Genomic DNA, 24,083 nt, shown 5'->3' with positions numbered 1-24,083 from the left:
TTATACTATGCCAACGTCAGAAAAATGTAGTATAAAAGTAGAAAATTTAGTGGAATTAATTTTTTGTTTATTAAATTGATTTTTAATACATACAGTATGCTTAATGTCCATCCTCGATATAATTGCCTGTACGGCGTTATTCATTAGTGGCTTATGTTCGTTACATCGAAGGTCATACAGCACATGTAATAGAAAATAAATTAAAGCAGCCTTAAAAATAATAAATAAACAATACATTTAATGTTATTTTTGTTTACTTCTATGTCTGGATTCCTATATAAGTTATATCGGGAATCGTCATATCCGGAATCGATATATTGAGGGTCGTTATATCGGGGAAGGACTCAATAAAAATTTAGGAAAATTTTATTTTATTTATCTGTTTATTTAAACCACACACAAGAAATTATATAAGTTTTTCTTATACTCAAATTTATTATATGAAATATTTTGAGAGGAAAAAGATTTTTTAATCTGAAATCTTAAAATTTTTCTACTTTGATATTTTATGTAAATAATTTTATTTATTTTTTTACACAAAAAAAAATTCAAGAATTGTATATAAGTTTATGTTACAAAGTTTAAAGGTTTTATATTATTAAATTAAGAATTCTGCCTCAGTAATTCTTCAATAAACAGCAGAAAACTTTCAAGTAAATCAATAAAAGTAGTGTATATACATATAAATATATATATATATTTTTTATTTTTATAAGCTTAAAAGATATTCAGATTTATATTTTCACATCTAAAAATCAGCGATACAATTTATTTATATATTTTTTTCCTTGACAAATTTATAATACTTTTTCAGAATTTAAAATACTGTAGAATGTTTTTATATCAAAGACAATAAGGGTTTGTAACGTATTTCAAGCAGATCTTGTTTCGTTTATATACATGAGGGTCTTTAAAAAAAAATAAAAAATAAATAAAAAAAATAAAAGATAATATTCCTCTCATAGTGACTGCTTTTTTCTTATAATGTTTGACTTTAGTTGTTTGACTAAGATTCTGTCAACCGACCTCTTTCATGTTCTATACAAAAATTCGATATAACGATCATACGTTTTAATAGAAAGTTAGTTAGATATTTCACAAAAAAAAAAATTGTTTTTCTTAGGTAAATTCAACATGCCTCTACCTCTACATTTTTATAAATAAAAATAAATGTATAGAATTTATTTTGATTTATATACAAACAAACGTCGTTATAGCGGCGTTATTTCGACTTTAAAATTCGTATTTGTATAGGTATGTGGCGCTGAACTGAAACTTCAGACAGAAAAATTGTACGCAATAACCAGGTTTAAACACGAATTCGAAACGGTATTTAGGAAAGTGCTTTATGGAGATTAACCTCTATAAAGCGCTTTCCTGAAATAACTCTCTTTCGGATATAAATCGGATATAACGCCACTCTAGTTTTTGGTAATTTATTAATATTTTTAACTGCAAATATCAAAGTATAACATTAATTAATTTTATATAAAAATTTTAATAATAAATAAGTTAATTAGATAATTATTAAAACATACGGTTTCTTTTTATTTAATCATAATATATATAATACTAATTAAGTAATTTAGTCTATTAAATAATAATAATACGATTAGTTAATTACATTAATACAATATTCGTGTCTTAATTTATTAAAAAAAATGATGAAATATAATAATTGTCTACTAAAATTATTTTTAATATAATAAATAATGATGATTATTCGTTAATAAGAATATCTTTAAAATAAATTTCTACATTATCACGTCGTAATAAATTAAATTCACTAACACTTCATAAAACTTGATATACTTTTACTCATTTAAATCATAATTGTGCATAAAGATAAATGCTCATTAAGTACATTATTATTAATAATAGAGCAGCTATTAATTAAGATAATTTTTACAGGATAATTATTGAAAATAATGTATTATTATAATTTATTTTTATAATTATAACACGTTAAACTACTTAAATTCAGAGCCTAAACTTGCAGATATATTTAAGTGGCTCTTCTCCACCCATACGCTAAATAATAATAACAAATATTACAGCATGAGGTCTCCTAAATTGAGGCCCTAACTGTAACTTGTTTAACTTAAATATAAATTCTTCCCTGTTAAAATCCAAAAAAAAACAAAAAGTATAGAATAAAATATAATAAAATCAAATTTATAAAGTGTTTTTATTAACAATACAATAATAAAAATAAAATAAATATGAATAATAATAAATACAGTATAACCTGTGTAAACCGGACTCGTATGGCACCAAATATTTATTCCGTTTTGAACAGGTTTTTTTTTAACACAGAAAATCACTGTGTTTCTAAGAAATTTTTTCGTTTAGGCAGGTTCCGTTTTGAATAGGTTTTACTGCATATAAAAAATATTGAATAAATGTAATAAAAATCAATTTATAAAGTTATTTTTATTGGAAAAACTTTAAAATATACAATATTTTTCTAAATAAGTTCTGATTTTTGGACGGTGTATTTTTCTTTTTATATATAAGACGTAGTAATAATGTTTGTACCATATTCTGTATAATACCCCAAGGCATTTGTGGTCAAATGTATATAAAAAAACCAATTTTTAAGTTATCCTAAGGCAAGGAAACGAATAATATACAGATTTAAGATACCCGATAGTCCTTTCTGTAAACGGTTTTAAAATAATTTTTTAAATAAATGTTTTTTTACGATTTTTACGGTTTTTATTTCTAGATAAAAATTTTATTATTTTTTTTTTATTTTAATGCTAACAGATATGCAAATATTGTGAAAATTTATTTCATAAAATGCAAGTGTAAGTAAGGTAAAACTCTGTTCAATCATTAAATTTTTATTGCAATTTTCAAGGACGGGTTGGATAATACAAAGTTAGATAACATAAAGGTATTGTATATAAGAATAGCAAAAGATTAAGAGCAGCATTCAGTCTGCTTAGAAGGATTATCTATCAATATGGTGACTTACGTAGATGAAACGACTTTCTTTAAAATATCAAATAACCTGGTCTTTATTTACTTCCGCATGTAAATCTCCTCATTTTATCTTATATCAACGATGAATTTTATTAAATGAAAGTTTCGCCTTATAGTTTCTATTTCGAACATTTTTAATGATATTCCAATGCTATTGATTTATATTAATAGCCTACGAAAATGGGAATAAAATGTTATTTTAATTTTAAAAATAAGGTCAATCTAGATTCATTGTAATGTAGGATTTGAATTAAATATTCGGGTGTGTTCTTAATATAGTTTGGTAATAATGATTTAAAGAATCAGTTAGCTTGGGTGAGGAATTGGGTGAGAAACTACCACGATACGTATTACTTATGGTAAATAATGGGTTGAATCTAATTCGAACCCATAATGTGTAAATGCCATGGCTCTTGCTATGGACTCTCTTGCGATGGTTATATGCTCTTGTATATATATGTGTGTGTGCTACATGCTCTTGTACATACTCTTGTAAGAGAGTCGAAACATTTATTATTTTACCCGTTAAAGAATGGAATTTGAAAAATTTTAATGAATGTAAATATTTAAGTTAAGTTTTACGATCTGTAGTATTAACTTCTATTTATCTATTTTAAAAATATATTTATTATTGTTAAATATTTTAAAACAGAATTTATGTTTTTAGTTAAATAGCTTGACGACATTCGCTGGATTTTTTAATAGCACATCTGTCGATCGATTCGTAGCTATACTTTGAAAATGTAGGACATTATTTATATATATATATTCATATAATATATGTGTGATAATTAATAATAAATTGCTTTGTTATGTTTATTTATTTATTCGAAAACCTTTCAGCAAATCGAATACAAATAAAATAATAAACCAACAATAAAAGTAAACTGAAAATGTAAATAATTTGAGATAAGAAATAGCAGAAATGTATAAATCTAAATCACTTTTAACAATAATAAAGTTATTATTGTTAAAGTATTAAATGCTAATTTAATTAAATATTATAAATTTATTGATTAAAATTTAAGTGTTATTTTGAATTATTAAAATAAAAACTTCTGGAAAAATTACTTTAAAAGTTTTATTGTGTATTACTAATTTAATTATTGTGTAAACGTTAATGGATGCATATTATATTTAATATTTACTTTGAATCGATTATATTTAAATTGTTGTTATTCATAATTTTCTATTTATTTTTTATTATATTTGTTTTCGTGATATTTTCGCTTTTCTATTCGTTAACAATTTTATATTTTTCTATATATATACACACACATATATTATTCCTATGATAATCCAATAGGTCGTACCGCACTCTACAACACACTTAGACTATTAAAACATACTCGACGAATGCATAATTAATATTTAGTGTTTTAAATATTATTTGTTGACCCTCTAATAAATTATTTTAATTTTACTCTTACAGTTCTATCTCATGTCATAGTCTGATAGAAAGCATTTAGTTCTGTAAGACCAGGTTCAAATGGCTTACGAAATATCTTTAAAATTAACAAGAAATGAATTTTTATTTATTTTGTTTAAATTATTCATATAAATTAGCTGGTTGGACAATTATTTTCAGTAAGAATTAAATATTTAATGTTATATATTCCAGCTTATTTGATGCTGTTCTTATTACTTTCTTTGTTATCATAAAAATAAAACTACTTACTTCTCGACAAGTTACAATTTCATGAGAATTTTATGTAATTTGACCCATTTTCTAGCATTTAAAGAGAGTTATTTGTCATTAATATACAATTAAATTTTATATAAAAATTCACTTTAATTTTTTTCTAAACATTTATTTCATTAAAAATACATTAGTTAGCATACCAATCTTTTTATTTCTGACATTTCCATTCATAGAAAGTAATTAATATTGATTACTAATGATCAATATACAAATAAATAAATAATTATCAGTCAGTTTAAACAAAATATATATATAACATAAATTAGACTATCGATTCACTATCGATTTATATATTTAACACAGAATTTTGTTAGTAAAACTTTTCCTTTATTGCCATTTATTGGCAAGAAGCAACGTTTTCTTTATCTCAAGAATTAGAAAACATTGTCTAAATTAAAATACTTAATAAGAAAATAAATATAAATATAATATAATACGAGCAATTATTTATTGTGACATCGTTACTATGCTTTCAATTTTAGTAGCGTCTTGCCCCTGTACATCATACTTTTCCTGTTAATAATAAAGTCATGCCGGTCACTATCTAACTCTGTTCTGGAGAAAATTTTTAAATTGAAATCACGTGACTTTCGATTCAAACTGGAAGTTCGTATATAGTTAACAGGGTTCTCCTGTCCCTAAGCTTTCTGTATCTTGTCTCGACTTTCATCTAATTCAGTTCTCGAGATTAACGAAGGACAGATGGAAGTAAATGGAAATGAATAGAGCGGCAATTTTTTTTTTTTAAATTCAGTCTAATAAATATAATTTGAACCTTCAAGAGCTATAATTCATTGTAGATCTCGATCAGGAATTTATAAATTTATATTAAATAGCCTTATTAATTGAGAATTGTTATTCAAAATTTATTACTTAATTATTATACTTGTTTATTTAAAATTAACTTACCTTGAAAATATGAATACAAATGTTTATATTTTCGTTTGTAGAACAGAAAACCTATTTGCCTGTCTCTATGTTCGCGTTGTTGCTCTTAAATTGTTTTCCCATTCGCAATTATATATATTAATCGACGATCTAAGTGTAGATTTTGAATAATTTGTATATCTAACTCATTGTGAACGAGTATTATAATATTATAAGATTAAATTTATATTCTAATGAGATAGACTTACTATTTACAATTTATAAACAAACACTAAATATTATAATTTAACCTAATTACATTGTTATATAAGTTTTATATAAACATTTCGATTCATTTCATATAATATTAAAATAATTTCTATAAATTATTGATAATAGATTGTAATTCATTTAATTTTAAAATAAGATAATTGGAAATTATAATAATTTTTAATTATTTAATTTATTTAAATAATTATTCAGAAAATGTCCTAAAAATTTAGGCAAATTAACTGATATAAATTTCTATTTTATATTTAAATACATAAAAATTTAATTTAAAAATATATTATTTATAAATTGGATACTTATAAATATAAATCTTAAAATAAAAACATTTTTAATTAAAAAATGTACAATAAATAAAATACTAAAGAATATTTTTCTTATTTTATTTTCTATTTAAATGTTTTATATTATATTATAAAGTATTTTTTTAAATAAGGAAAATATCCTTTATTGTTTCATTTTTATATATATTATTTTAAATGTTAGAAACTAAATCTATCATTTATGATATATTTATATACCATTAATGAACATCTTATTTAACCTTAAAAATTAAATTCAAACTGTAGATTTAATAAAAAAACTAAATAAAAAATAAAACTGTAAATGTATCTATATTTATAAATAAAATTGATTATAATTTTATATTTAATTTCGAATATATTTTTAATTTTTTGTCTACAACATAAAAATGTCCTTTAAAGTCTGGAACGGAGTTATAGGTAAAGTATTGTACTGAGTAAACATTACACCTATAGTTCCTGACACCCTGTACAGGACATCACTTAGAAAATATCGAAAGTATAGACAAAACTTATATACATTATTAGACTATGTAATGTGTTTTTATATAAATCTATAATATAAATTTTAAGTAAAAATCATTATTACTTTTCGAATTTTCTGTACGAAAAGTAATAAACAATTGAATAATAAATAATAATAATAAGTTATAAATAAACAAATAAAATATATTACATAAACGTTATTTATTATTGATAAATTCGATTAAATTTGAGAAATTTTCTTACTTTTAAAAAAACTAAAAGTCAATTCTATTAAGTATTATCTTCATTTTCTACGATAAGCTAATAACGTAATTTATTTAGAAATTTAATATTTATAAATTCAATTTGATAATATTATAAATTCTTCTTTAATAAGAATTGGAATTATTTTTATAAATTTCAAATCCTTTTACTTTTAAATAGACTTAAATATACATTTAGAAGCGTATGGGAAAATGTAGAATGGGCGTATATTTGAATATGTATTGCTAGATTAAATTTTGCGTATGTAGTACTTATCTCGAGGGATATTTGATAAAATAACCAAACAATGTTATTGATAGAGTTGGGAAACCATATGTCAACATAAATAATATAAGAAGAGAATAAAAATTCTATCTATTATTTTCCTTTATTTATCCATTGTATATTTACATAAAGAACATAATTTTCCTTAATATACAGCATTGTTTAACCATTATTTTCTATAATTAAAGTCATTTTTATTTCCTGATTGTTACATACAGTATAATACAGGGAAAGTATGGCGATCGGTCAAAATACGACCCTCTAATATCTTTAATTTTTGGACTCACGGGACATTTAAACGTCCAGAAATGCAAAAAAGTGGCTGTTTTCTGTATGTATGAATGTTAGTGTGTGAGGGGCACTATTTTTCTCACCCAGTTGGAAGCTTAATAACTCCTGTGTCTTTTCTCAAAAATTTCTGATATTTTGCAGAGAGATTTGTGTATTGCGGAGAAATGTTTTCAGAAATTCTCAGGTAAATCGGACGATCGGTTCCGGAGATATGGCCCACCCCTTAATATCTCCCGAACCAACCTGAAAACTTATAAAGGTAATGGTAGCAATTATTAGGCATGAAAACAAATAAAGAATACCGAGAAAGTCCAGCAACAACGTTGTCATATTTTATATTTGTAACTATTACTTTCTTCAAGAGAATATTTACTTTATTATATTAAAATTAATTACTAAAAACTTAAGGCATAAGTTTTAATTAAATATATAAAAGTAAAAATCTAAAATATAAGTTACTCGGAACTGTGCTTTAGTAAATAGCAAAATAAGTGTTTTCAATTATTTCTCCTTTAAAAAGCGAAGTGTTTTAAGTGTTCGAAGAAAATATAATTAAAAATCTTATATATATATAAACTTCTGTAGCTTTCAACTTTCTTTTAAATAAAGTTAATGGTGCGAAAGTATTTTGTCAGCTTAAACAATTGACTCCCGTAATACATTTATTCATCAGTTCATCAGTTAATGCCCTTAATTACATTTATCCTAACATTAAAGAGTTGGAAAGAAGTACGGTTTAGTTGCTGGGACATGGACCGTCAAACATTGTGTCCATTGTAGAAAAATCGACCTAATTTTCTTTCCTGCTGTCTGTCTTGCTGGTGGATCAACAATGGAGTTGAACAGCTACTACTCGTAGTAGATGGTTGTCGTTGATGGATTAGTTAGTGTGATAGATGGTGTTCTTGATAAGCTGTTGCAATGACTCTCTTCAGTGACAGTCTTCTAGACTGATTGAATATAAAAGATGGTTTTCAACAATTTACACATGGGACTACATAAGGAGAAAATGGTTTCACAACTTTGAATAAAGTCGTTAATTATAAATGAATTTTTTTTCTTTTTGCCCCCCATATTGAACAAATTTGCATAACTTTTATGAAACTTATTTATCTACTGTATAAATAAATTCCTTTAGGTTCGATACTTGTTTGTTTTTAACTTATTTAAATAAGCTTATTTATTTAAAACTATAATTAATCTTAGTTTGTAAATTAGTTTTCATCTACATATTTTATATTTAATTATTTCTAAAATGTTTATTAATTAATTACTATTTATTTTGATTTTATTATTACTTAATTGATAAAAATGTTCATTAATTATTAATGAAGCGAATAAATTTATAAAATAATAATTATTATGGAATTTATTTATTAATTAAATAAAAACTTAAGTTTAGAAAGTTAAAGTTTTATTCTTTTATCACATTTTTATATTAATTCGTAGAGCTTAATACATAATACTATTATAATAAGTACAGTACATCTTCGTGTGTCTTTATTTAATTATGAACAATTGTAAAATTACATAAATTTACAAATATAAGACGAATATGTTGAAGTAAACAATTCATGACTACAGACATATTTGGGGAGAATTTAGTAGTTTATAATTTTATCATTTTTTAAAATATAAACAGATGTAAGTGTGAAAAATTGAAATTCTTTCTCAAAATTCTTATTAAATTACTATTAAATAATTTTAAAATAAGTTTAAATTTAATTAGCTTTTTATTAGTGATATTTTATAAAAGTTTGTGTAATTTATAAGGATAATTTAGTCATGTTAACTTATTACAAAGTATAAATTCTCGTTCACAAATCACGCACCTATCGAAAGAAATAGGCACAAAACAGATTTAAAAAAATATGAATAATTTATTAATTAGTGTATGAACAATTACATTTTAAAAAATTCTTAGAATGAAATTAAATCTCATTTAAATTACATTGTAATAATTTAGATGGACTTAAATGAAATATAATAGCTTACAGGATCCGAATCCTATAAGCTATTCTATTTAGCGCATGATATATATCATGCGCTAAATAGAATATATATATATATATATATTCTGGAAATAATACACCATATAAAGACCTGTATAATCCCTGATATTAAACCTGCATCGATTATACATTGATTATTATTGATTTAATCATATAAGCTGTTCGGGAGACAAATATCTTCTTTGTTTTTGTTTTTTTAATAATTAATATTAGAAGAAAGAAGTTATAATCAGGATTGTGGTCGTAAATTCAGCAGACGGTATAGAGATTTTGTATATATTTTTTCGACGTTTAAAATTGGCATTAGAAAAAATAAAATGTGTAATTACTGTAAGAATGAAGATGGTTTGATTATTTCAAATTTGATTCTTACTTCAAGAATATTTCCACAATACAAATTGTATACGTTTTTGTCCTGTAACTAAAGGATATATGACATTTACACAATTAAAAATCACAGGCTATATCATGATATATGCTTTATACTCTGTGTATTTTTTACAGAGCTGTAGTGGAGGGTGTAGGGAGTGTATGCTCCTACTTATAAGTATGTAGGCCTAAAAGTACAATTAGCATTATTTATTGTGTAATAATAATATTCCTTTGAATATATTTATCTTATGTAATAAGAAAAGTCAAGAAACTGCCCTAGAGATCAAGATCTTTGTTTCGGATTTCTTATGATCAAAAAACTTTAAGCGAATTCAATAAGAATTATATTTTGAACTAGTAGATGCGCCCGGATTTTATAATTTTAAAAATATTTTTGCGTTGACAATGTATAAATATTAAATTTATAAACATTTAAAGGGTGACTGCAATGCAAACCCCTTTGAATCGATATAGAAGTTATGATTTTTTATTTTTCTTTAATAAGGTGTGCTCGTTCGATGTAGTGGACGATAGTGTATGACGTTACCGCGCTACCCGGAAGTACTACCGGAAGTCGATTTAAAATACAGACTAGACAGAGGCCTCCCATTTAAACTAGGATTGACTCACGATAGATCGATTTAAATTACAGCAAATCGTTTCTGCTTTTGAAAATAGCAGTATTGCAAATTATTTACATATTTTAAAGATATATATATTATATATATATATAATCGAGACGAGTTGATAATAATAATAATAATAATAATAATAATCAGCGCAGAGCCCAAACGGTTAGGAGTTGAAAGTTGAAATTTGGTACACAGTTAGGGTACGTCACGAGAACATCACACTAAGAAGGGATTTTTCGAAATTCCTCCCCACGGGGGAGAGACACAAGATTAAGGCTTAACAGTTCCATCAACAATGGAAGTGTTAAGTAACAATGTAATTGTTAAGAGAAAGCGACGTGCAAGACGCAGATGCAGTTTTTTTCGTTTTTGCGGGAAATCGAACATGTTTTTAGACCCATCTAAAAATTCTCTAATTAGTCCGGAAACAGGGGGGACCCAATTCTTGCATTCTGTGAAAACGGGTAAGGTTGACTATAACGTAATAATCTTAATCTTCGCTATCGTTACTTTTGCCCGAGCAACGCCGGGCCTACCTGCTAGTTTATGATAGTGTTTGAAATTCGTTATCTGGAGAACAGTCGCGATTGCTCTCCAAATAAAAACACCCATCTTCTCAACAAGCCAATCCTTTGCTTTTTAATATCTCGAATATCAGTACCGATGTTAAAAGCTAATTGTAGACTTAGGTTAGGACTTAAAAACTTACTGACGCTCTCCTCCCGCACCAGTCACATTCCCCATTGCGAAGCGCCACGCACCGCACCACGTAGCGCGCCGCATCGCGCGCTACTCAGTATTTACTAATTAGAACCAATAAACTAATACTTATTTATTAAAACAACTAAATATTAACAGTTTTTTCATTTTATTTTAATTTTTTTAGTTTATGTATATCGAACTATTGTTGCATGCGCAACAGCACACTCGATACTTGTAACCTTAGAAACTATGCTACCTTCCGAGGTGTTGAGCCGCACATTCAATCACCTCCGCGTTATGCAGCGATGGACGCCTACCCGTGTGTTAAGCAGAAAAGCATTTACCTGTTACATGTGACGATCTGTTTCCGGAATCTTATTCATATTTAGGAATGCATTAAAAAGTAATAAGGGTACTTTTTAATGCATTCCTAAGCATCAATAAGTAATAAAGGTACAATCTACTATGATTGCCCTACGAGATAAGCAGGGGAAGGACTTTTGCTATTACCCATTATATATAACTCCCATATATTCGAATGACTAGCAAAGAACTTAGCCATTTTCAAGCTTCGTGTCCATTGAGACTTTTCATCAATTAGTCAAGAACGATAACAATAAAATTTCAGCCAAAACTCATAACAATTGATCCTGTAACTCGAATTTTCCATATATAAAAGTATACTAGTGTTATCACTATGTAAAATTTCTAATCTATAAAGCCAAATAAAATATTCCAGGATATATTTTAATAATTATTTTTTATTAAAATTGTTTTAAAAAAGTATTTAAATTTGTAATTTCTATATATATATATATTTATCATATTTTCTTCTAATTTTTCTCTTCTCGAATTGCGATAATGTCAAAAAGATGTTAGTTAATGTTAATATATTGTTAGATGTTTCGTGTCAAGAAACACAAATTATTGATTACATAGTAAAGTTTAAATGCACTTCTCCTCTAAGTGTGTAATACTGATTTTGAAATAAAATAAAAAAATGATATTTAATAGCTTTAATATATTTTTATGTAGATAAATTTACAATGATTTTGATATAAATGCGAATATTTATTTTTTCTTGTTTCTATTAATCTTTGATGGACTCTCATCTCGTATCTACTCTCTACTTCAAACAAATGTTGAAACTGGAAACCACCCATCAAATTTAATTGCAGTTTAGAGATTTCTACATCATTACACTGAAATTGGTTTTTTCTCTCTTTCTTTTAGTCCTTGTTTAACAGAAATACAATGATCGCATTATCACTTAAACTTCTATTGATCTTCATTTTCTTTAAATTGTTTTTACATTATTACGTTAAATAAATAACACTGAAGCATACTTTAAAAAAAAAATTAAACTTATTGAATATTTTTATTTTTTTTATTGTAAATTATGCATAATTTTAAAGATGATGATGATGATGAAGATAAAGATAAATATTTTATCTTACCTATTTGTTACCATTTCTTACCTTAATGTTTTGTCACATTTAATGGCTGAGGTATACAATAAGCCTCACTCACATCGTGTTTTGAAGCCATTTATATAAAGTAGTGTTTAATATGTTCAATTTCAATTTTAATCTTTTTGAATCTTATCCAAACTTTAGCAAGATAATATCCCTCGAAGTAGTGAAGATTTCATATACAATAGATGAACTCCTCCAAAGTCTTTGGGTTTCATACAATCTTCCCTCGATATAACGCCATAAAAGACGTTTCAAGGATTCAAGTTTGCACATCAATCTTTGAATTTTAATTACTATAAAGAAGTTGGGTAGATAGGTTTTGGACCACCTTAAATTGAGGTACAATGCATCAAACATTAAGGGAATTTTCTGTTACGATACTTGTTCAACTTCCTTAATTTATTTTTATATTAAATTTAAATTAATTAATTAGAATTTAAAATTTAAATTAAAAATTCTTTTTTTGTATTAAGTAAAAGCATTATTCAAGTTCACGTATTTTTAAATTAGTCGAAAGTAAGAAATCACTATCGTTTACTTTGATTCATAAGAATGAAATTCTCTTTTATGAATATTTCAATTAAAATTACAAATTAAAAAGAAAAATTTAATTAATTCTTTTTCTATTTATAAAGAACAGAAAAATTATATTGTGATCTTTAACTTTCTATCAACTTCTTACTTAATTTTAGTATAAAAACTTTGTATTAAATCCTTTTATATAATGTAAATAATAGCAGAGATAAGGATTTACATCATTTGTAATTCTGTAAAAATAAAAAGTAAATTAAATATTTACTTAACGAAGTTATTATTTATAAAAGCTTTTATACTTATTAACTAAATTATTTTAATAACAAAAAAGAATATTTCGTTAATAATTAATTTTAATTGACTCGAGTGATTTAAGAAATGTAACATATTTTACACAAATATTTCATCTTTTTGTATTTATTTTTTAAAACTGTCACAGTAAACGTTAAAAAATATAAACCTCTTAACAGCGGCCAACAGAGGAACATAATGGCCGTTGTTCTGAGGTAGACGTTGTTTAGAGGATATTTTGTACGCATTTAAAACAAAGTTTCTAAAAAATGACCGTCTTTTAGAGGTGTCCGTTATTTGAGGTTCTACTATATAAATTTTAAAAAATGTTAATGATTATTCTATTAAAAAAATAATAACCACTTTTAGCCAATATTTAAATCAACTTTACATACTTATCAGATAGATATACGAAGCAAATGTGTGCCGAATTTTGACTTAACTTTTTTAAACATAATAATAGTATATATTCGTGTACATTTGTTATTTTATTTTAACAGTGAAACAGTTAGGTTATAAACAAAGAAGCAAATAATACAAGCCCCCATTAACAAAACAACTAAAACAAGATATCCCCAATAAAAACCAGTGGCTCAGTGGCTAAAACCACTGAACAGTGGTATTTGATCACGAGCTCGCTCTCACCACATGCACTTTTCCGGGTTTTCTTCACGTGTCTAACACCTGAATAGGGAAAGTTTCCCATAGATAGTCCTCCCTTTGACAGATAGTCTTATCTCAACAATGCAATCCCCAATAAAAGCACGTAGTAAAAGTAATAAAACTGTGTTTTCGCGTTTATTTCTATAATAATATAACCGAAAAAAATTAAAAATTAGAAGAATTTTCAATAAATTAATCCTTAAAAATTTCCAAAAATTGTAATTTTAAATCTAATTTCCTGAATAACTTGTTGGTTACGATGATTCTAACTCTGTTTTGATGCTAATATCCGATCGACCGGAATGAATTTTTCTGATTGTAAATTCAAATATTGTTTTATTATTTATCATGGAAAAATACATAATTTAGATTTAGAAATCATCATGTCTATGAAAATATCGTGTTAAGAATGCATAGAAGCTGACAAAAACGATATATAATATCAGTATTACACGCTACAGTTTATGTATTGAACTACAAATTTAAATTTTAAAGCAGATTTTTACAATATTTCAATTCGATTTAAAGACAACAAAATCTAATAAAAAATCATTTTATATTCTGAAATTTAAATTTTTACTTTTATTTTTATTTAATTCTGACTTTTCAATAACGTATTCATCATCCTTACAATTTCTAAATAAAATTTATAATTTTTATTTTTTATACTTAAATATTTATTAAAGTTCAGAAAACAAACAATTGTTTATTTTATTTCAAGAATTTCGATTAAAGTCATATATTTTATAATTTAATTTAACAGAAAAAGAAAATGTTAAAAATTTAATTCGATATAAAAAAATTCTTTCACTTTTAATATTATAAATATATTAAATAAAATATTCTATATTTAGACTTAATTAATTTTATTGTAATTTGTATATATATGTATATACATTTATATTTTCAATTTTTTCTATGATATAAATGAAATTTTATTCTAAAAATATAATTTTAATTTACTAATTAATAAAATTTTAAATGAGAAAAATATTTTAATAATTAATAAATACAAATTATTTCATAAAATAAAATAAAATTTCGAGATAAAATAATAAGTTTTTAATATAATTAAAGAAAACAATGTCAGAGTCATACAGTATTTATTATTAATTTTATATTTTAATCTCGAGAAAAGTTTTAAACTTAATTAACACACTAAAGAAACTTTTACGACAGACCTTAAATATTAAAATTAAAATAAAATAACGTTTATTGACCGAAACTTTATTTTTGATTCATTAAATATTATCTTTTCTCTATCTGTTTTCTAGTACAAGAGATAAAATAATATTTTCTAGACATGTAATTTCGTTGTCTAAAGGTCTCCCTCCTCGAAGAGATTGTATATTTTATAATGTTAAAATATTAAAATACTTCTGAAAAAATGATTAAAAAATTTAAACTAATAATATCAATTATGCTGTTTTTTTCTTTCTGTTGTAGGGTACATCAATATGCAGCATGTTACAGTATGCATGCTCTCTTCCATCACATTTCTCTATATTGCGGCTTTAGTTTGTGCAGAGAATAGCGATTCTCAATCTGCACTGGAAGCAGCTATTAATAGGGTAGAAAACGGTAATGTAGATAAAAGAGGATGGAACGAACTGTCCGGAATGTGGGGCAAAAGAGGATGGAACAACTTACAAGGAGTTTGGGGAAAGAGAGGATGGAATAATCTTCAAGGAGTGTGGGGAAAACGAAATTGGAATAACCTTCAAAATGTTTGGGGAAAAAGAAATTGGAACAACCTCCAAGGAATGTGGGGTAAAAGAGGTTGGAATAATTTGCAAGGAGTCTGGGGTAAGAGAGATACTGAAACTCCTGCGGATAAGAAAAATGGATGGAATAAATTAACTGGAATGTGGGGAAAGAGATCCAGTTTAGGTTGGAGGATAGACCCAAATTTAGTGGATCTGTATTCTGTTGAAGAAGGTGAGTTTTTTAATTAATTTTACAGTTTTTTCGAACTTACATTATGTATATCATACAATTTAGAAATTCCCTGTGTTTAAACTACACGTAGTAGCGGATTAACTACCATCCGGCCCCAAGGCTGAGCTTTAATAAGGCTCCCCTTACTTCGTTTCCTATCACTTCATTCTATTCAACAGGGGACCTACCGTTTGTTGGGTCCCAAACAGCAGGGCCCCCTCTCTTTCGGGCCCAACTCATCCTAATGATTAATCCTCCAATGATTACACGTCTATCTAAAAATACACAGACAGAAAATTATTTTTGTAGTCTTGCTGGATCCGAACTCACTTCATTATATTATTCTAAAACGTGGGTTCAAATTCTATATTTATCTTTCCTATTTTAGATAGTCGTAAAGCTTACACATTAGAATTTGCTCATTGAATATTATTCTTTATTCAATAACAAATATATCAACCTATATTATTTAAGTTCTATTTACATTTTAATTTTTTAAAATATTTTTATAATTTAAAGAGTAAAACAACTGTTTTTTTAAAAATATATTACAAACTTAGGGAGTTTCTACTGTAAGATATCCATTAAAATATTAAGAGACGACGTAGTTTAACAAAATGCGTTGATGAAACAGTTATTTAGGGAGCACTTAATATGATATTTTGTTATTTAAAGGATCATTATCAAAAGTTTGATGGAAGATGAAGAGTGTAGATTGTTTAAATGGTCCACTGACCTTCAAACTAATAAATAACACTTCCTTTAATGAGTCATAAAATGCATTCTACAATATTCAATTTAATTTATGTCCAGGAAAATTAAATTATATATTTTAAACAAAAGTCCTTCGCTTAAAATCGTGATTTCTTACTACTTAATATAAAATATTTTAATAAATTTCTTACTTAAATAATTATTTAAGTAAAATGTTTTTTAATTTTTAAAACTTCTAAGAATTAATAAATATTTTTATATCTTCTTAATATTTTAATATATATTACTCTAAACTAAATATTTATTTCTATTTCAGGAAAACAAATTATTCTATGTTATAATATATATTATTTACAGAAATTATTTAGCAAGAATTTATTAATTTTAATAAATTTAAAGGTGTTTTCCTTTAAATTTACTGTTTTGTATATTAAAATTGTTTCATTACTAGTTATGATATAAAATATATCCTATATAGTATAAATGTTTTAAATACAACAAAATTATTAATTAAGTAAATATATATTTTACTTTATTAATTAATTTAAAAATTCCCATTAAAGTTTGTAATTAATTGGATGTTTTTTAACTTCAATCCCTTAAAAAAGAGATTTAATACAAGAAAATCAAATAAAATATTAAAATTATGAATTTTTTTTTATCGTCGTGAATTGAAAACAAATAATTAATATTGATTTTCACAAATTTAGAAATCTAAATAAAGAAATTCAATACTAAAAACAGCTAAAATAGCTTCAATTTAGCTAAATAAATAAATTAAATAATTAATTTTTATCTTTCAGAAATATAAAAATAAAAAATATTTCTTTTATTTTGAACAATATTATTATTTTTTATGTTATTTTTTTATTATAAACAAACAATTTAAGCTATAAGCAGACATATGTCAAAAATTTTTATAAATACAGAATTATTATTTGGTTTTTTTTATTTGTTTATGACATGTTTTTCTTATTTATTTCTTCAATTTTTATTATTACTTTTTAAAAAAATATCATTTCAGCCACGAATTAAGTTTGTGTTTACATTGGAAAATTATGACATATGATATCATCTTATAAAATATATTTATTTCCTTATCTTATAAAGAATTAATTTAATAATAAACTTTAAAACTTTTTAAAACAAAAATTTAATAGAATTTATTAAAAATTTATAAATTTATTTCAAAAATAATAATAAAAAATGCAATAATGTAAGCTTAAATACATACTTAATTAACGTTATACATTAAAAAGTATGACTTTAATCGTGTTTAATTCTTAAAAATTTCGATAAAATTTAATTTTTTTAAAAGAAATAAATATTAAATATATTCAGTTAAAAGTTTTAATTAAATTAGTCTCTAATGCTTAAATAATCTTTTAATTAACTACTTGGAAACAAATACTAATAAATAATTTATATTATGAAATTTATATTCAAAACTCGTTATTACTGATTTATCTTACTTTAAAGTGACTTAAAATTAAAATGAAAAAAAAAATTTAAATTGCTCTGATTGTTAATGGCTTTTATGCGACGTGTTTCTTGATGATAAATTCGCTTGTTATTACTTTAGGCATTTATGTTCTATGTAGACACAACACTTAAGACTTTGTTGCTATAGTAACACTTAGCTTCACTTTCTTGATAGATACTGCTTCCATCCCAGCATCTGTCTATATTAATCTGCAATAAGAACTTGCCATTGAAGTTTGCTTGTCCGCTAACTTTAAAAAAATATATTTAAAAAAAATAAATAAAAAAGTACGGATTTGACTTTGCAAACTTTTGATAAGCAAAAAGAATTTTTTAATTCATATTTTGTTTTTATTTTTTACGTAAATTATGTCGTGTTTCTAAATAACTTTTGGCACGGAAAATTTCGTTCTGTAAACAATTTTGATTTATAAATAAATATTTTTTTACAGTTTTATTTTAAACAAACCGTTCAGATTTCAATTTAGTTTAGTTTTATTATTAATAAATATTACGTTTATTGATCTGAAAGTCAATTTAAAATGTTATTTTTCTTATATTATCGTTATAATTTTTTTTAATTTTGATGTTTATTTTTAATATTTTCTATTATTATTAGTATAATAATAACATATAAATTTATATTACTGTTTTTAAGTTAAATAAATTAGAGTTTAAGATGAATCTTAACTTTTTTCTTATTTCAGGACAATAAGTTATACTTCTGAGTAATTTATGAACAAAAAAAGGAAAAAAATGTTAAATTGCTTCCATACAATCATAAAATTATTAAAGAAATAATAACAATTTTTTAAATATTTTGTCTTATTATAATTAAATAAAATTTTAAAATAATTTCGACATTAAATAATGAATTAATTAATAAAAAAAAACAAGACAAGACAATTTATTCAATTAACAATGTAACATTCATAACCACATCCCATATAAAGATATGAAATTGTATATTATTTAGGCATACAACTTTATATTTAAATATTATAAATATTGAATAATTTTATATCTTTAATATTGCTTCATTTATCATACAAAAATAACAATTTATTACAGAAAAAAATTATATTTTAAGACATTATACAGACTAATTTATATATATATATATATTATTGTAATTTAAAAAAATATATAATATATTAAATTTATGATAGAACCTATATAGAATCCTTTCTTAAAATAGAAGGTATTGAAAAGTTTTGTTTAATATTATCGATCCTGTATTTAATTATAAGAGCCAAGGTTAATAAGCGCTAAAAGTTTAATATTTTATTAATTAGTTGGATCATAAATCTTTCTAAGAAACTGTTAATGAATCACCCTGTGTAATTAACAGATAAACATCTTTCTATAGAAATACATAATAAATGATTAAAAATTTATGAAAATTTCCTTTTTTATCTGGCATTTTAGATTAATGATCTAAATGTATCTAAATATAATAAATGCCTTCTTCGACGATTATTATAATGAGGTTTTAAAGGGTAATTTATAAGTAGTTTCAAGGTCAAATTGATTATTTCAAATTAATAATTTTACTCAAAGGAGAATGGCACACGGTAAAATTTTTTAAAGACAATGTAAACACATTTAAACAACGAAAACGTTTCGTCATTAAAAATAATATAAAATGACAGAATTAAGATATAAATTTTAATATCGATTAGAAAAGTCCATTTTTCTCGACAGTACCAGTATAGCTTAAGTATCACATATATATCGAAAAAATAATTAAGAAAACGTATTTAAAAAAACACGTTAGCTCATTAGCTATTCATCGTTAATTGTCATCAACTTCTCCCCCTTTTTTCCTTTATTAAAACTGTTTGGAATTTCATTTTCTCGAGGAAATTAAATAACCTTCCTTGCATACTTAAACCGTATCCTTTTATCCATTCTAAAAATTAATCTATATAAATTTTTTTATCTCTCCTAACGAGAAATATTATCAAAATTATATTTTCGTTAGTAATAGAGATTAAATTAATTAAAATATTATTTTAAATTAACAATATCATAAGCATTCTATAACAAATATTCATCCTAAATAATTGTCTTTCAGTTAAAATCTATATTAATTTAATATAATTTTAAGAATTATTTTCCTCTCCAAATTAACCCATTCGGCCAATTCATAACACATACTTATTATTTGTAAAACAACTAATAAAAGGACAATTATTAAAAAAAAAAAAATTTGAGGAGGTTCCAAAAATTCAATTAGTTTAACTTTTTTTTTTATATTGTAAAATTTAAAGTATCCTTCTATCTTTTCTTTCTCCTTTTCGACTTCTCTTAGTATTCGTCTTTACTATTTTAGCTATACTTTCATTAATAATGGATAATAAAATAACATTAGAGAAGAGAAAGTACAATGTCATCATTAGAGAAGAGCAAGTGCAATCACAAAATCTAAATATACACAAGGAACATTAAAGAAGAGCAAGTACAATAATGAAATACAAATACACGAAATCTTAATTTTATTTAAATTAGGATTTTTTTAATGCTGATTTTTAATGAATCAAATACAACAGAATGACATTTCTCTCCTGTGATTTGCTAAGGAAGGTGTTTTTAAGTACGTAAAAGAAAAATTACTAATTTTTTTGTTAATTTTTAAAAACTTCATTTTATTTTAAAGGTGCAAAAATTAATTTTTAAAAATTTTATATATTATTTTTGCAAATTTAAGCAAAAATTACATTTCTAAAAATTAACAAGAAGTAATCATTTTTTAATCGATAATTTTTATACACAGAAGGCTCATCTGTTTTATATTTAAACAGGTGTAACTTCTTATTACATGTAATTTTTGGGCTGTAATTTGAAAAAATTGTAGACCTGTAAATTTCTGCGATTATTCATCTGTCTTTCTGTAATCTCGAGAATGGTATTAGATAGATAAAATAGGAGACAAGATATGAAATGCGTAGGGACAGAATACATGAAATTCCAGTTTAGACCAGAAGTCACGGGATTTCAATTCAAAAATTTATCCAGGACACAGTCATATAGATGACCGGCACGACTCTATCGTTAAAGGAAAAGTATCATGTACAGGCGCATGCCACTACTAATAATTTGAGGTGGAGAACATATACTTGAAATTAAATAAATTAAAAATATGATTAAAAATTACAGCCTGGCATTATGACGATATCATAATAAATAATTGCTCGTTATATATGTGTATGTGTGTCATTGTAATTTTATACATTTAATAATATGGTAATTAAATTGATACACGTGTTATATGAAGCTAATGTTCGTAAAGAAATTATTTAAAAATTAATTAATTGATTTTATATTAAGGAAATAGCTTATTAAGCATTTAATAATAAAAATTTTTCTAATTTAAAGTTAAAAATTGAAAATTTTTAAGATATTTTTAACAAATTAATGAAAATAATTCCGTCTCATTTGAAAACAATTAATTAAGAGAAAATTAATTATTCATTTTTTAAATATTATAATTTTTATTAAATGTTGTTTATTGTAAAAAAATTAATTAAAATTGTTTTCTTATGAATGAAAAATTTATATTATTCGAATTTTATCAATAAAAGTTGTAATTTTTACTTTTAACAGTTAATGATAGAATTTTTTAAATAAAAACTTTAAAAAGTAATTAAAATTAATTTTCTATTATTTTTTATTTAAAAAATTAACTGTTTAAAAAATCGTAAATTTATTAAAAATGTCAGAAAAGTAAAAAAGATGTTTCCACTTCTCATGCGTCAAAGACAGAAATGCATAAGAAATGTGCTTCTTGTTTTAATAATTAAAAAATGATAATATTATTTAAAATTTATTTTAATGCAACTACCTGATTTAAATAGCCATAAATTATTATTATTAGTTTAACGTCAAACTGGAAATCATGTGATTTTAAACCAAAAATTTTTCTCTAAAACGGAGTTATATGAGCGGCATGACTCTATTGTTAACAGGAAAAGTATGATGTACAGGGACAAGACACTACTAAAATCGAGAGCATTGTGACGACGTCACAATAAATAATTGCTCGTTTTTTTATTTAATTTTTCTTTAATATAAATATCATTAACAGTAGAGAAAATAAATGGTTTATCAAATTTAATCACGATTATATTATATGAAATAAAATGCCTTAGGTTCATTAATTATAAGTGATGTTTACCTCCTTCACTTACCTATTTAAGTATTCAACTTTGAATATCTGATTTGTAGCATCTGTTATTTATGTTTAGCATTTCGTTAAAGTTCTAATGCAATTTTCTTAATCTAAAAGGGTGTATTAATAAAATTTATTACGAAAATCCACTTTGAAGTATTGTTAAAGATAAATAAAGTCATAAGAGATATTAATTCAATTCTTCACCCTTTAATACGTAACGCATTTGTCAGAAAGGGCCTACGAGAATTTACATTTAAAATATTTATATTTGTCAACTAATTATATTTTAAATTATTTGTTTAATAAATTTTGCCTTTTATTAATTTACTATCTTGATGTGGTGGATTAAATTAATACTGATTAAACCGAGTTATAAAGCATAAAAAATTGTATATTATTACATAATTTTTTAAATTTAGGGTGTGGCCCAAAAGTCAGTTAACTATTCAAACAACTAATTGAACAATTTAAAAAACTGAACGTAGATTTTAGTTATAATTTATGCTCCAGAACAGTTGAAGGAAGATCTCGAAGTCCTTAGACTAATGATGTAGTATAATAATATTTAACTATTTATATATATATATATATTTAAAATGTATTATTTTGTATAATAATTTCATATTTATCGGCGTTATTTTCTGTTTCAGAAGATCCTGAAGTCCTTAAACAAATGATGTCATAAAGGACGACAATATCTCAATTGCACATCATATCTTCAAATGGATTTTTTTTCATGTAAAATAATTATAAAATAACATAAAAGAATAAGAAGTTTTTTAAAAAATCCAAACTTTAATTTCGCATAATTAAATATTCGGCAAAATTTTAATTTATTAATTCTAAATAAAATTTAAATTAAAATTTTAATTAAACGTGAATATTTAATTCTTTCTTGTTTAATTCACTAATTTTGTTTATTTTTTTAAATAATATAAATAAATAAATATATAATATATATATATTATAATTTTAAAATAATTTTAATATATAAAACAGTTTTTTCGATGTTTGTGATATTATAATATTGTTCATGATTTAAATATATAAAATTGTAAAAAAAATAATATTAATAATAACTGAAATTTTTCTGTTTATGGTCGGTTGTTGTTTCAAAAACAATGAAAAATATATAGATCCTTATTGTAGCTTCAATTGTATCAACTATATTAAAACAACATATCTGTTGATTGTGATTATTTTGTCTTCTTTCACTTTTAATCACATTATTCCATGCAAACAAATTATTTATAACACAAAAAACTTAATTAAAATTAATTTAAAAATTGTTTCCTGGCCATCAATTTAATGCTTTATTGTTTTTTTACATTGTTCAGCACTTAGTGTTCTATGAGTAGAAGTGATACCTTCTGTACTAAATTCTTTATACATTTTAAACTAATTCATTCAAATGAGATTTCAGTTAGTCTCTGCCTAAATTTAATACAGTATAAATTCGATTATCCGGCCTAAACGGTAATGGCATAACGAAAAACTCCGGATAAGGCGAATCGTGTGTAAATTAAACAGTAAATTAAACCATTTTCAATGCTTGTATGACCACTTAGGTAGCGGCGTAGCTAGGGTTTTCCAGGCCCGGTGCGGAACCAGATTTGTGGGCCTCCGAAAAAAATTTTTTCGT

General features: G+C 24.0%; 1 protein-coding gene across 2 annotated transcripts in view; it reads left to right on the top strand.

Annotated features, from left to right (window-relative positions):
• Positions 1-23,637, top strand: part of Mip (Myoinhibiting peptide precursor) — a 44,206-nt gene extending 20,569 nt beyond the window's left edge. The window contains exons 2-3 of one of the 2 annotated variants that reach the window (XM_067267848.1): positions 15,580-16,071; positions 23,095-23,637. In XM_067267848.1, the coding sequence (XP_067123949.1) occupies positions 15,591-16,071; positions 23,095-23,126 (513 nt within the window). In that variant the 5' untranslated portion in view covers positions 15,580-15,590 and the 3' untranslated portion in view covers positions 23,127-23,637. Of the gene's footprint in view, positions 1-15,579; positions 16,072-23,091 lie in introns of both variants that reach the window. The other variant, XM_067267782.1, reaches the window with a different exon arrangement.
• The last annotated feature ends 446 nt before the right edge of the window (positions 23,638-24,083 follow it).

The sequence above is a fragment of the Centruroides vittatus genome, unplaced genomic scaffold (genome assembly GCF_030686945.1).
Source record: "Centruroides vittatus isolate TY-2023 unplaced genomic scaffold, ASM3068694v2 contig_10, whole genome shotgun sequence".
NCBI classification, from domain to species: domain Eukaryota; kingdom Metazoa; phylum Arthropoda; class Arachnida; order Scorpiones; family Buthidae; genus Centruroides; species Centruroides vittatus.
The sequence above is the reverse complement of the archived record's forward strand: the minus strand, read 5'-3'. Positions and strand labels throughout refer to the sequence as shown.